The sequence below is a fragment of the Silurus meridionalis genome, chromosome 4 (assembly GCF_014805685.1).
Source record: "Silurus meridionalis isolate SWU-2019-XX chromosome 4, ASM1480568v1, whole genome shotgun sequence".
Taxonomy (NCBI): Eukaryota; Metazoa; Chordata; class Actinopteri; order Siluriformes; family Siluridae; genus Silurus; species Silurus meridionalis.
Window position 1 is genome coordinate 18,380,913 of NC_060887.1, and position 14,627 is coordinate 18,395,539.

The 14,627-nt window shown below is 35.3% G+C and overlaps 1 protein-coding gene across 4 annotated transcripts in view; it reads left to right on the forward strand.

Moving 5' to 3' along the window:
- Nucleotides 1–14,627, forward strand: part of npr1b (natriuretic peptide receptor 1b) — a 40,730-nt gene that overhangs the window by 12,833 nt on the left and 13,270 nt on the right. For all 4 annotated transcript variants that reach the window (XM_046848357.1, XM_046848358.1, XM_046848356.1 and 1 more), the window contains 8 exons: nt 707–894; nt 2,058–2,171; nt 4,982–5,117; nt 11,528–11,622; nt 13,626–13,761; nt 14,000–14,084; nt 14,213–14,333; nt 14,435–14,509. In XM_046848357.1, coding sequence (XP_046704313.1) covers nt 707–894; nt 2,058–2,171; nt 4,982–5,117; nt 11,528–11,622; nt 13,626–13,761; nt 14,000–14,084; nt 14,213–14,333; nt 14,435–14,509 — 950 coding nt within the window. The remainder of the gene's footprint in view (nt 1–706; nt 895–2,057; nt 2,172–4,981; nt 5,118–11,527; nt 11,623–13,625; nt 13,762–13,999; nt 14,085–14,212; nt 14,334–14,434; nt 14,510–14,627) is intronic.

The following is a 14,627-nucleotide window of genomic DNA, read 5'->3' on the forward strand; positions in this document are numbered from 1 at the left end:
TTATGCTTCTACATATCTCTGTACTTCCTTGTGATTTGACAGCTGCAGACCAGGCTTCATAGATTATAGAGTCAGTTTTATCGTTTGCTGTCGAGTGCTTTGTGTGCATCTGCATGTCTTTGGCCTTCAGTGTACTCTTTCTGCTCTGAACATAATAGTGTAACTCTGCTGAAGCACATAAAGTCATTTTATTAGCCTCTATTTTGTTTGTTCAATTTATTTCTATTCAAGACCAGGTAAAATACACCATACACTTATTCTTTTTGTGTTTGGTGTACTCCTCTTTTCATAGTTTTAAACATCTCTGTGCAAATAGATCATGCTTATAGAACAACAGTATTATATTAAATAGATGAGCAGCTAATTATTAGAAGTTCTTTCCTCTTTGACCAACACAGTGCTTACATGTTACTTTTGGGCATTCATACATATGCATGCAGACACATAGACCTGCATTCCTAATAGTGTTAAGATACCCTTTTGCTCTTGCTGTATGCTGAGGTAATCTCATTAGTCTATTGAACAGCCAGACAGTGCTAGGAAATGGGGCCTAATGGATATCATTTATATTTAGACTAGTGATGGAAACAGGTTAAGCTAAAGATATTATGTCTGACATACACACAACTGGGTGTCACAAAAATGGATGTCTATATTTTCTGTATAATAACTTGCTTTTATGCCTCTCTTGTTTTGTTTTTTGTAGTGGTGTTTGTATGCTGTGCTCCGGATAACTTTCGTGAGCTAATGGTGAACTTTCGTAAGGCAAATTTTCCTCAGGAGGAGTTTGTTTTCATCTACATTGATGTCTTTGGCCGCACCGTGGCATCATTACCTGCCCAGCCTTGGGTCAGAGGAGATGCTGATGATGACTTCGCAAAGGAAGCATACCAGGTGATCTTTGTGGAGAGACTACATAATGTGTCTGCACTGAATCAAAACTTATTTTAGAGTCTAAGTAGGAAAAAAAGCTACAGAATATGTAGAGTAGGGCAAGATAGAATGAAATAAGGGGAAAAAAGCTACAGACAGCTACAGAGCTGCAGCAAGCAGGATTGACATCCAGGATTTGCATTGGTTGCAGTAATTATGAGCAATTAACCACATCTAAAACATCAGACAGTCAATGAAAACAAAATTACCACAGACATACAGACAGAAAACTTTGTAAAATATAAAACTCTATCTCCGTTTAAATTTTAGCAGCACCTAAATAAAAAATACTCATCACAATAAGACTGATTTTCTTTTGTTTTTTTCATTGTTTTCTGTTTTTTGTTCCAGAAGATTTTCATTCAGCTGTGTTATTATTTCCCCATTAAGGATAATGAGTGGATGATGAAAAGCACAAATTGTTTTCATAATGAATTTGCCCTCAGATTGAAGTCAACTCAGATTTTTTTGTTATGCACTGTGTATTTTCCCATTGTGATTATTCTCCTTTGTGGATTATACTAGAATTCAGGCATTTTTTCTCTGCTGCGTCACACATAATGCTAAATGTGACTGGACTGTGCCAATTATAGTATTTCCCTTTTGTTTCTCAACAAGAAATACAGAACACAGAGTAGTATGAAACAGTTTTTAATCAATCAAACTTTAAGGAAGACAGGGTCCTCATATTTGAGATCCCAGTTTGTGTAAGGTTCCAAGAAAGGCTTGTGGGCTGAGGTCTAATATCAGCTGTTTCAGCAGATTGGATTCTGCTTGAGCGCTTCTGTTGTTACAGTGGAGGAGTTCTAGAGAAAAAGTGGCAAAGCAACCCAGGAAGCTCCCTGATTTTATTATTTTTTTTGTGATGTCAGTTTACTTTACAGTTATTAATCAACTCTAGACTCCCACACTAGACATTGTTTAAGATTAATATTCTCCACCTTCCTTCTCCTGCATTGCTGTTGTGTGTTTGCTTTTCTGCGGAATTCCTGGCGCCAAAGTTCTTACAAAAGATGCATTATGGTGAAATCATGACATTATTGACATCGTTCATTGCAATCTTCGTGAAAATCAGACATGATGGAACAAATTTTGGTTCTAACATGTCACTGTTTCTTTCTCAGAGCGTGAAGATCTTGACCTATAGAGAGCCACAGAATCCAGAGTATAAAGCATTTGTGACTGATCTGAAAAGAAATGCCAAGAAGATGTTTAACTTCACCGTTGAGGACTCACTGGTAGGTTACCTCAGCTGTCAAGATATTAATATGATAGAATTTGAACTTTCTGTCTGTGTGGGTTTCCTCCAGGTTTTCTGTTTCCTTTCCAACTCCCCAAAAAACATCCCAGTAGATGGTCTGACCGTGCTAAATTGCCCCAAAATGTAAATGTGTGTGCACTGGGCATCGTCAGCATCCAATCTCAGGAATATTTCCACTTTATGCCTAGTGTTTTCCGGATAAACTCTAGGTCCTCCATTACCTTGACCAAGATTAAGTGCTTGTTGGAAGTGAATGAGTGTAACCCAATATAACTCAGCATCCTGGCTAATATAAGAATGACTGTGACCTTGAAAATGTCCTAATTATATATGACTATAATGTATTATTTTCTTAAAATGTTTGAGCATGTCAAAACAGAGAATCATGCAATGTCACTCCTTACACCTTCTGTGCTTTTTGTCACATGATTGCCTCAACCCATGCTCTGAGAATTTATCCTTTAACCGTAGTTCTCAGTGGGTATGCTTTTGTCTGATAGTGAATTTGACAAAGAAAAAGCAAGGGTCTTGAGTACACACTTTTTCTGGGTATTTACATTGAGGTTTGAAGTTACACTTGGACTTGGTTAATCAAAGTTTGACTAGATGCATAAATGAGTTTACTCTTGACATGTAGATGATCAAATTAAAATAATATACATATTTCACACACAAAATTAATTTTAGTTATGAGTAAACCTGAACAACATCTCTCAGATGTCATGAACCTAGCCCCTGGATAAAAAACATGTCTCACTGGCAACTTCCTGTAAGTTTGTGTTGGCTTCTGGGTTGGTATCCATTCCTAGTTTATCTACGTATTTGTATTAACTGCCTTCTACAGCAGACACAAACACACATACACACACACACTTTGCATTCTATGACTCCATCATCCTCATTAGTGCAGACAGGTTAGGACTCATAGGAAACATGTGCGCCATTCACTGCTCACACAGGCAGCAGTGTTACCAGTACTTTATTGCAAGCTAGTAATTTGCTCTTTTATATTTATTTATTAAGCCAGATGGAACTGTTGCTACAATTACTTTATTTATTTCTGTAATTATTTCCTCTGGAATGTTATTGTATTTAGATATGTATATTTAGCAGTGGCGGGCCATGCATTTGGTACCTGGGCCTTCAGTGGGGACCTACCCAACTTAATCCACCTCTTAATACCATCACTATAACATCGAAATTATAGAAACCATCTATACTCTACAAAAAAGCAATATAACAACACATGGCATTACAGAGAGGCATTTCGCATATGGAGGGTGAATACCATTTACTAAAGCAAGCTCCAAACCTCTACACTACCACCGCACCTGTGCCACCTACATCATCTGGAGCAGTTCAGAATCAGTATTTGTCTAATAACATGACAAAAACATAAAAATGTAAATAAAGTACAACCTACTCACCAGAGATGCGTACTTATAATTTGCACCGCTCCTCAGAGGCTGTAAGCCAGTGGTACTGCTCGTAGGCACTGGTCTGGAAGTGGTAAACAAACCCTTCTCCGGGCTGAGACAAGCTAGCTAGGTTCGGGGTTGGCCGATCTCCTCACGGTGTCTAGCTTTTCTTGAAAATTGATTTTTAAGAGGGTCTGAGACCATATCAATTTCTCTTTCTCTGTAGGCACAAAATAGTCTAACTCAGATATTTTAAGTGTGCAGCACGCTACAGACATGTTTTGCCAGTCGAACTTGGTTGTAACAGTTTTCCTCTGACCAATTAATCAGAGGACGGACAAAATGCTGATGCTATTCTGGGCCAGCTAGCTTGAAATATGATTGTTAAAGAAACAGATACATTGCTAATATTCTCTAAGGTAAAAAGGCCAGCAGTACAGACTTTGAAGCCCTGTGCAGATTAGACATGGCAACACATAGAGGCTGAAATCTGATTAGACAAAAAATCTAACATCCACATACAAGTACTGAAGCAGTTCAGCCAAGAGAAACACTATGAAAAGAAGAGAATAAACTGTTGGGAATAAATTAATAAAATTTTGTGGAACAAATATTAGAATTTAGGTTGTAAAAGTAGGTCAGAGCTTCTGAGTTCAGTATTTAGGCAAGCAGAGAAGGCTTTCATACTTAAGCCCTGATTTACCAAATGTATAAACTAATGTACACAGTTTACAAATGACTGTGTCCTTGAGGTGTCAATGTTTTGCAGGTTTGTCCTAATAAATATGCAATCTGGTGCAAAATATAGGATAGCGTTAATGCAAATACCTATTTAGAACATCTCTTTATTAGTGGTATTTCAAGCACATACAGCATACAGCATACAACTGAATAGCGGGTAGATTATGTATTTAGTCGGTTCAGCATACCAACATTTGTTTATTAAATTAATGATTAAATAGTACAATTGCATTTATAAAGTTGGTTTCATATTATATATATATATGCTTACATGTTTAATTACAGACTATCATTTTTTTCCCCACACTGTAAAATTTTACAATTCCAGATACTGTACTCTGGAAGGTGAGAATTTATTCACTCAAAAAAGCATATTATAGTCCTGACTAGCACCAAGTGAATATATTGGGGACATTTTCTAGTTTTCCTGTATTATAGGATGGGCTTTGCCAATCATGGCCGACCGTGTTCTTTATTTCCTATATCTATATCTATTTCTACATATTATATTAAAGGGTTACATTTATTATATTCTAATAATAGTTCATTATGGTATAATCAGCTCAATGTCCATTTATTAATTAGGATTTTGAGAAGCATGATATTGATTTGTGAATGTGCTTTGCAGATGAACATCATACCAGGAGGCTTCTACGATGGCCTAATGTTGTATGCTCATGCACTGAATGAGAGTTTAACAGAGAGTCAGGGCAGACTGTCCAGAGAAAGTGTCACCAAAAGGATGTGGAACCGAACCTACTATGGTGAGTCATTCCATCATAGCGGCATAATTCTTGCTGAAAGCTTTTAGAACACACGTGCAATTTTACCCCATTGCAGTATTGGTTAATTTGTCAGGAAAAAATATCTAGTAAATTCTGTATAGGCTACTCACCTTCGAATACAGGCTTTATACTTTTTTGTTCCTTAGTGAATAGACAAATGCAAATAAAAGAAACAAGTAGTAGTAATAAAAAATAATAAAATAATAATAATAATTAATGTTGAAAGCAGCAATTTCAGGTAACAAGCCCCAGATTCTGGGAGCTGCACATTTAAAGACAGCAGAGCTTTAATTTTAGCTAAAAGTATTTAAGAGAGATTTGCATCTCACTGTAACGAGATTGGTATAGTCTCCGGTCATGGTCCTGAGAATGCCTACCATTTGTGTCAGTATGCAAAGTTATTGCTTGTATACGGGCTTATATTCTGTTTATCTGTCAGATGTGTTGTATGGGCAAACATTTAGATCATTTAAAATGATCATATAATCATGACCATTCGCTGCTTCCAAATTAGGCCAGAATTCCACTCAATGTTGGTGCTTTGTCAGCACTTGGCCCAAATTAGGTCAGAATGTTTTGACTTGTCTGTTAGTAGGGTTTCAGTGGTTGTATAATGTAGTGATCGTATTGAGAGACATATGTACTTTCCTATGATATGAGATAGACCATATATGATAATCTGTGTGATATGAGAAGCCCAGCCGGTGTCAATGATTTGTAAGGATAACAAGGTATTACTTTCCTGTTAACATGTATAAATACATCTCTTTAACAAACTGCATGACATATATGTTAACTGTCAGGCTTTCAAGCTATTTTTCAAAATCTTTGAGCCACTCTATATCCTTGTGTCTGTCTTGCCTCTCTCATTGTCACTGTCAGGTGCTTCTTTTAGCTTATTTTAAGGTATGAAATACCACTGACACACCAGATGTGTTTTCTTTTTTCTCATTGATTTTGTTTTGTGTTCCAAGTAGTGCTCTCCCTACAGAGCTGAATGAATTATTGTGTGGTCAGTGGCTATTTTGCACTTGCGTCATGCTGTCAGCTTCACCAGCCTTCTGATTAGCACCATCACCCACACAAGACTGCTTTGCAAATTGGCAGTTAAACAAATTTTTTTTTCCATTTGTCTTTTAATGTTTAGTCAAATATAAGATTTCTAAATTAAGCTAGTTAGAAAAGTAATTATGCAAAATGTACCACCTTAAAATATAAGAAACATACCCTCATGCTAGTTCACCATGAGAAGACTGTGAAGACCAGCAACCTGTTGGAGTTAGTGTAGAATGCAAAAGAAGACAAACAAGAATAGATGTTTTTTGCAGACTATGGACAAGATATTGAACTACCTCTAAAAAATGTAATTCTGTTCACACACCAGAAAGCATTTTGTTTTGTATAAAACATTGCTGTATTCACAAATTTACTATGTTTCTTTGATTGAAGGATATTACAGACCATAGAGCATATTGCATGAATCATGCATGAATCTCTCCACTGGCAGTGACTCTAATTGGTTCAGTCGGTGTGTCTCAGCTTGGGCACCCTCTCCTTGATACATTGCTTTCTGTCTGCTACTTATCTTTGTCCATGCATCTGCTCCTACCGCTCTGTCTTCCCTACATCAATCACTTTGTCAGGCTCACTCTTATTTCTTCATTTTATGTTCGCTTCTTCATTGTATCTTTGTGAATCCTGCTCTCGATGGACTTGATTAGAGGAGAGTTGTACTTGGTGATGGTTGACTGAAGCCAGAAAGTTGCAGAATCACAGTCACTGCCCTTTATTTACTACTACCATTCTTGCCACACTGACATTATTATTGTCATATGTATATTTTACGGTCTATATTCAATAATATTCTTAAACCATAATCTTACTATTATGTTTCTGTAAAACTTTAGATTTTAATTAACAAAACATTTTTTGATTATAGAGCTGAGCTCCAACATTGTTGTACTAGCTGGTCTACTGGTATGATAGAAAAATTCTCAAAATAAAGCAGGTATTTTACATACAGCTTAATATACAGTATTAGCATATATTGTTGCAGAGCTGTATTTACATTTTAAGTTGAGAGATCCACCATTTTCATACATAATTCGCATGAAATTACACAAATAATACAACAAAGCTAAAGACACCAAGATTTCTTTTGCTCTGTGGCAACCGACACATCACCTTTATCTATCTTCTCACTCTTTTTTTCCCTTGTTGCAAAAGACAAGCCAAGTAATTTAGATAACAGCAATCGTATCCATATATCACCATCAGAGCTGTATATCTGTGCTCGGCAGAATTCGGGTCATGCTTACTATTCAGACATGTTCTTATTGAAAACAGAGGGGGAAATTACACCTTTTGTGTGTTGCATAGAAATGAGATGAACTAGATAGCTTTATTGCTACTTATTGTTTTTGATTTTCATCTGTGTTTTGAATGAGACTCGGTAATTCATCAGGAAAGCATGCAGGTCACAGTGAAGAACAGCAGAGCTCTGTTTGTTTGCCAGTTTGTTAAAAGGGATTGTTAAAATATATAATTAGACTGTGTAGTAGAGTCCATGAGCTACTATTTAACTTAGACCAAGTGCTTACTTGCATGTTCAGTAGGATAAAAAAAAAAAAAAGTGCCAACAATATGTTAATGCATACTAATTGTTTTTGGTAAACACAATGTTCATGCATATTAAAAAGACAATGGGAGAGTACAACTGGGAGCTTTACTTTCATAAGATAAGGACAGAGTAAGTTTGGTATGTTTGTAAGCATAGCCCAGAGTGGAATACATGCAAAAAAACAGTTGGGTGTAAATAAATACATTAGGAGTGATTGGATGTGTTGTCATTATCTAAAAATAAATAAAGTCCTCTCCTTCTCTTTAAGAGAAGCATACATGTCTGTGTGTGTGCTTGTGTGTGTGTTTGCGCATATTTTTTTGTTCTGGCCTAATTAGAGGTATTCGAATTTGCTATGCTTTTTTTGGTGGTAAAAAATAAACAGGTGGCTGACAGAACCTACAGCAAATATAATTTTGCAGTGACAGAAATTTATGGCCAGTATTCAAGGTTGAGTTGATTTAAGTTCAGCACTACTGCCTGACAATTTGATGTTACCACAATCTATCCCACTAAAGATCATGTCATTTGGAGCTTCAGATCATAAATATGATCCTCATTTTAAAACAAAATCAGATCAGTAGAGACAATGTCCTTTCAGAGACATTGCATTTCATGAGGACTAAATCAGTTTTATGGATAAAATGATGAAATAAATGAAAGTGAGTAATAAGGTAGCAGATTAGTGGTTGGTCAGTTTAACCTTCAAACCTTCATACAAATGTTTTTTTTATAGGAGATCGCATTGAAATAAGAAACGGTTTTCAATTTAATGCAGCCGCAAAATACTAAATCGAGCTCTTGATTCAGCCCAAATTTAGCTTGAGATGCATTTATTTTTCTGTATTCTGCATATATATTATTTATATTATGTATTACCACTTTAGACTAATCTAAGCACATGTTTCACTTTAAAAGTTTAGAAATGGAAAAGGCTAGTTGTACAACCACTTTTTTTTTTTTTTTTTTATCAACAGTGCCTTACTTCCGTGTTATGTCTGAGTACTATTTCTGGCTTTGGCTGTAATTGTTTGACTGTTGCCTTTGCCAATGCTGTATTTCAGCAAAAAACATTAATTTCTTGCCTGGAAAAAATACAATTTATCTACAATGAAAAAGAATTCCAAGATCTTTACAACAGAAATGTGGCTTATACTCAACAGCTAGTCGGTAATACACACTGGAAAACAAAATCAACTGGAAAAGGATTGAGTTTACAGCAAAGAGTTCCCCAAACCTGTTCAGAAGTGGTTAGACATAGATAAAGCCAATGAAATATAGAATATTTATCACACATATTTTAAAACATGCTAATAAATCTCTTATCCTTATTTGATCCTAACAGTGTAGTTTATGGGATGCTTTTTCCTTTCATAAATAGAAACAGGTAAAGAGATCTGGTAAATAGATTTTGGGTTATTTTAAGTGATGTTATTGTTAGACCAGTTCTCTGTTCAGCTCAATAGGATATCAATCTCAAGTGCAGTTTTAAGTCTGCTTTGATCTCTGTTCAGTAGTTGCTGTAACTCCAGTATGGCACTTAGTATCCACTCAATACACATTTACTCTAGGCAGAAGATGTTTTTGTGGCCAGTCCACATGGTAACAGGACACAGAGTGACACACCTCCATTAGAGAGTTTTGGTTTGAATGAATACACTCTTTACATACACTTTTTTTTGTCATCTACTAACTTTCAACCACCAGACAGCTCTCCATTTTTATACAAGTTAGAAATGAGGAAGGTGAATGATGGTACATGTTTCCTCTGAGACATGTGCAGCCAGGCAACTGCATCTTTTTAAACTGTTGTCACAAGACAATGTAACACTCAGAGGAAAGCATGATTTGTCCTCTTCCACATACATGAGCTCGCAGAGTGCTGTGATTGTCTCATGGTTTTGTGATTGTCAGGGGAGAGAGAGTATAGATTCCCTTACATGCAGAGAGAATAGCTGATGTGATTTCCTGAGATTCTTTAATGGTAGTAAATAGAATATACAGTAAATATATTTTCTTATTCATATCTACTAGATAGTCACTAGATTATACAATGATTTTTTATGTCACATTCATTAAACACTGGATTGAAGAACACATTTATCATTTATTATTATTATTATTATTATTATTATTATTATTATTATTATTATTATTATTATTATTATTGTTACTGAGATATGGGGCTAATACCAAGACTGAATAACATAAACAACAAAATGATATAATTAGAATGACACAAATGACAAAATTATGTATGAATTATGATGTATACAAAATAAATATAAAATTCATGCTTCGTATAATGATTAAATTGTTGGAATCATAGTTTGAAAGTTTTTATGCGTAGCAAGGAAATCAGGAAACTACCATTTTACCTTTGTGTGTGTACTAGAAGGGTTTTTCCGACCAAATGGCTTTTGAAATGACATTTTGAATGTCACAATGCTTTTAACACCTGCACTAACCACCAGATTATACATGCACAGGCATAGCAATAAAGCCCTACTTTAACACTGTGTCCCCTTTTAACCATTACTCCTCCTTTTTATCACTCATCTGTTTCTTATTCAGCTGCATGCAATGTTTACCATTCACCAGAAAAGCATGTATAAGAGAGTGAGTACATATGCACCCACAGCCCCTAATAACAGTATCACAGTTCATATCCGCTACCTTATTCAAGTGTATGTGTCTCTTATTCATGCTTGCTTTCTTTCTGTCAGTCCTTTTTTTCTCCCATTCCTCTATGGCTTTGACATTTGCAAGCCGATAATGGCTAAGCTCTTCATATCTGTTTAAATGTCAGTGCTGGTTTCCCCTGAGCATCTGTTTTCTGACTGCTCCTCTCACACCTTAATAGTGCTGAAAGCCATTCAAGCAGGAAATGAGAACTCTGCCCTGTGGCCCAATGTTTCACCTGCAGCAGGCAAACACCACACAATTATGAATACAGTATTACGAATACAGTAGTTACATGCAATAGCTATGATGTATATACAAACACACATGCAAAAAAAAACCCACAAACAGTGGACCTGATTCAGTAAATATTTCTAATCCTAACATGCTTGAAATCCCTGTGTTTTTATTCAACTTTTTACAGTTACTACAAGAGAGTAAATAATGTATATACATATATGTATGTAAATAAATATGTATGGAATAATGATCTGTATAATAATAATAATAATAATAATAATAATAATAATAATATCTGAACCGCTGATAAGAAGGGATTTATATACATAAATTTACTGTTATATTCTATGATATACTGAAAATGAACCTGTTTCATTATACTAACACTTGTGGTAGTACTGGTAGAGAGATAAGAAATAATTTTTGTTTTCAAGTGTATATATGTTTAGTTAAGCCTGTCAAAATAAAAATCATAAAAAAAATTTATTATATGAATTGTATTACTAATATCTTTGTTTTTCAGATAGCTAGCAGTATCTTTGTTGTAAATTATTTACTAGCACATCAGACAGCTAGCACAGGTTTTTGGCTAAAGCATTTTGGGGGTTTTTAGACATTAGATCTTTAGTGGTCCAGGGCTGTATAAACATAATTTGTGACTTTGCAAATTTGTATAATTTATATAACCAAAATGACGTCTTTATGGCTTTACGCTGAGACAAATGCAAATCAAGTGTAAATAAAATAACAATTAGTCACCACTCAAAGCCAGTTTGATTCTGAGCAATGTTAATGCATTTCTATATGTTATAAGCTAATAAATGTCCTTACACTCTTTGGTGTTCAGGTGTAACCGGAGTTGTGCAGATAGATGATAAAGGAGATAGAGAGACTGACTTTGCTATTTGGGACATGGCTGATACCAACACCGGTATCTTTCAGGTAGGGACTGATCACCCCTCTCACCACACACACACACACACACACACACACACACACACACACACACACACACACACACACACACACAACAATGTTATTTTAATCTAACATATTCACACTAGTAGCTGCTAGTGCTCAGGGACACAACAACAATGTATTCTCAGGAGGGAGCAGCCATTAACCAAATACAAGGTAATTACCACAGCATCCAATCCAACAATCCAGCTCTCTCTCCCATGTCGACCAGTTAGAAGGTTAATTACAGCTTGTACCTCCTGGTGCACTCACGTGTGCTCAATCTTTTTCTTGCTCTCTCTCTCTCTCTCTCTCTCTCTCTCTTGATTGAAAAGTGTTGGGTAGATTTCTGAGGTAATTCAGCATTGCATTACATATTTAAAGCACTCATATTTAATATAATAGAATTAGACAGAAATTATGCCTGATTGCCTGATCAAGGGTCATTTGCTGATTAGTGCCAATGTTGCTATTTTGGTTACATGCAGACTTTTCTGCCTTTTGTACCCATATTGTTTTCATATATATTCAATTTTATTTTGCATTTTTTCATATACTCGATTTATAGTTTTCTGACTTCAAGCACAAGAGTCCTTATGAGTAATGCCCCAGTTATTTTTACATTAAAAAATACAGATATTATAGTGCTTGGTAAAGTTTGTACCTATAGGGAATTAACCATATGAAGTTCACATCAGATGAGCTCACTCCACAAGTCAATTATTTAGATTAATTATCACAATAACAATGTAACAAGTAGATATTTTCATTTATCCCTCCCATTAGAGAAACTTTTACTTTATTTTGGTTGTGTTTTTACTGTAACATTTGCAATTAAAACCATCTGTGCCTAATCATAGAAAAAGCTCCGTTTGGTGCCCTGATGATTTACGTAAACACCATAATTACTTAAATACATTCACAAGAATATTTTTACAAGCTGCTCTGTCATCGGAAAATGTGTAAACAATAATTTAAAACTTGTCTGTTTGGGCAACTGGCTCAGCGCCAAGTAATGGGAACCTGTGGCTTTCTATGTTAATTTTTCCATGTGTTTAATAGACATGAACAAGTTCTTTAAAAAAACATTTCTACAGTCTTTCAAACATGTCTGTGTTCTTTGTACACCAAAGTTGGTTTCAGTAATAATAAACAAACATTCACATAAAGCATTCATATTTGTCCATGCCCATGTTGTTAAGAGTATTCAAATCTTAAAAAGTGTTAATTTTAGGTATATTTAGAACTGCTAAAAATGTGCGAATAAGTTGCGAATAATCACAAGTTAACTCATGACAATCATTTGATTAATCGCAATAAATGTTCAATGCAATTACATAACAGAATCAACATCAAAATTAACAGTTCTTTCAATGTTATTTCAAATTTATTTAATACTAAAAAATTAAGTGGCTGTCAAGAAAAAAACACACCCTAACCCTATTTTGCAGTTTGATGACAAGCACAAAGAAGAGCCTGAGTAATTTAATTCCCCGGCATTTACATTTATGCATTTGGCACATAAGAGTGAATCGATATTGAATAGGTAAATTCTACATTAAAATTTATGTGACACTAGTTTCACATAGTAACTACAAATATGTGCATGTATGTCGAAAATATCTATTAATGATCAAATTTTACAGACTGGGCTTCATTGATATCAAAACACAATAAATTAAATAAATTAACTATTTACATTTTTTGTGTTGTAGTCTGATTACTGTTATCTGGCTTTATCAGTTAATGCTAAAAGTAAGACAAATCTATGTAGCAAAGATAATTAAATTTACATCTATTAGAATATGTTTAATATATGAAAATAAAAAAGTGATTTTACAATTATATGTCAGCACTTACTGTATATCCACATTATTATGTTTTACTGCTGACAGCAGAAATATAATCTTGAGCCTCAATAATTCAGTTGCTGGTGTTGTGGCACCAACTCTCCTTCTGTCAGTTAATGACTGCTGTCTCTTGTCCAGATTGTAGCTGTGTATAATGGTACAAAGAAACAGATGGAGACATTGCCTGGCATGGCCTTTCACTGGCCAGGAGGCAATGTTCCTCTTGACATGCCTGTCTGCGGTTTCAAGAATGATAACCCTGCGTGTATAGCACGTGAGTAATGCACTTTACTTTTCCACACTTATATGCTGCCTGTACTGATGGTGACAGTCTTATCACTAAATTGTTAGCATTCAGTCAATGTCTTTCCTCCTTAGTATGCTTCTTCATAGCATGTTTATATGTATTCTTAGCTGCAATAAGCAAATTTTACCTCTCCATTATTTTAGTGTTCTTTTTCATTCATTATGAATTCAATTCATTTTTCTCACACGTGTGAATTTTATTTTAGGGACCATCACAATGCACCAGATGGTGTCAATTGTCGTGTTCTTCATACTTGTCATCATCTTTACTGTCACCATCTTCATATACAGGTGAGTGCAATGTGGAGATAAGTGATATTGGCATTACACCATAAACTCTGCATAAGATCTTGTCAGTTTTTTTAAGCATATCCATTTATGTATTTTTCTTTTTCACTTTTTCTCTATTTCCCATTCAGAAAGCTGAAGCTGGAGAAGGAGCTGGCCGCTCAGCTTTGGCGGATCTTCTGGGAGGATTTGCACATGAGCAATCTGGAGAAGGTGTTGCGCAGTGCAGGCAGCAAACTGACTCTTTCTCTGGTGAGTGATTAGGTGGTACTTTTTTTAAAAGTTTGTAAGATTGTCACTAAGGCTCATCATTCTCTCTCTCTCGTTTTCCATCTCTCTGTCTCTCCCCAAAGCGAGGATCAAACTACGGCTCTCTTCCAACTGCAGACGACAACTTTCATATGTTTGCTAAAACTGCCTACTTTAAGGTATACACACACACACACACACACACACACACACACACACACACACACACACACACACACACACACACACTCTCGACTCACAAGCTCTAATTAATTATTGTTCCACTATTCTTCTGGG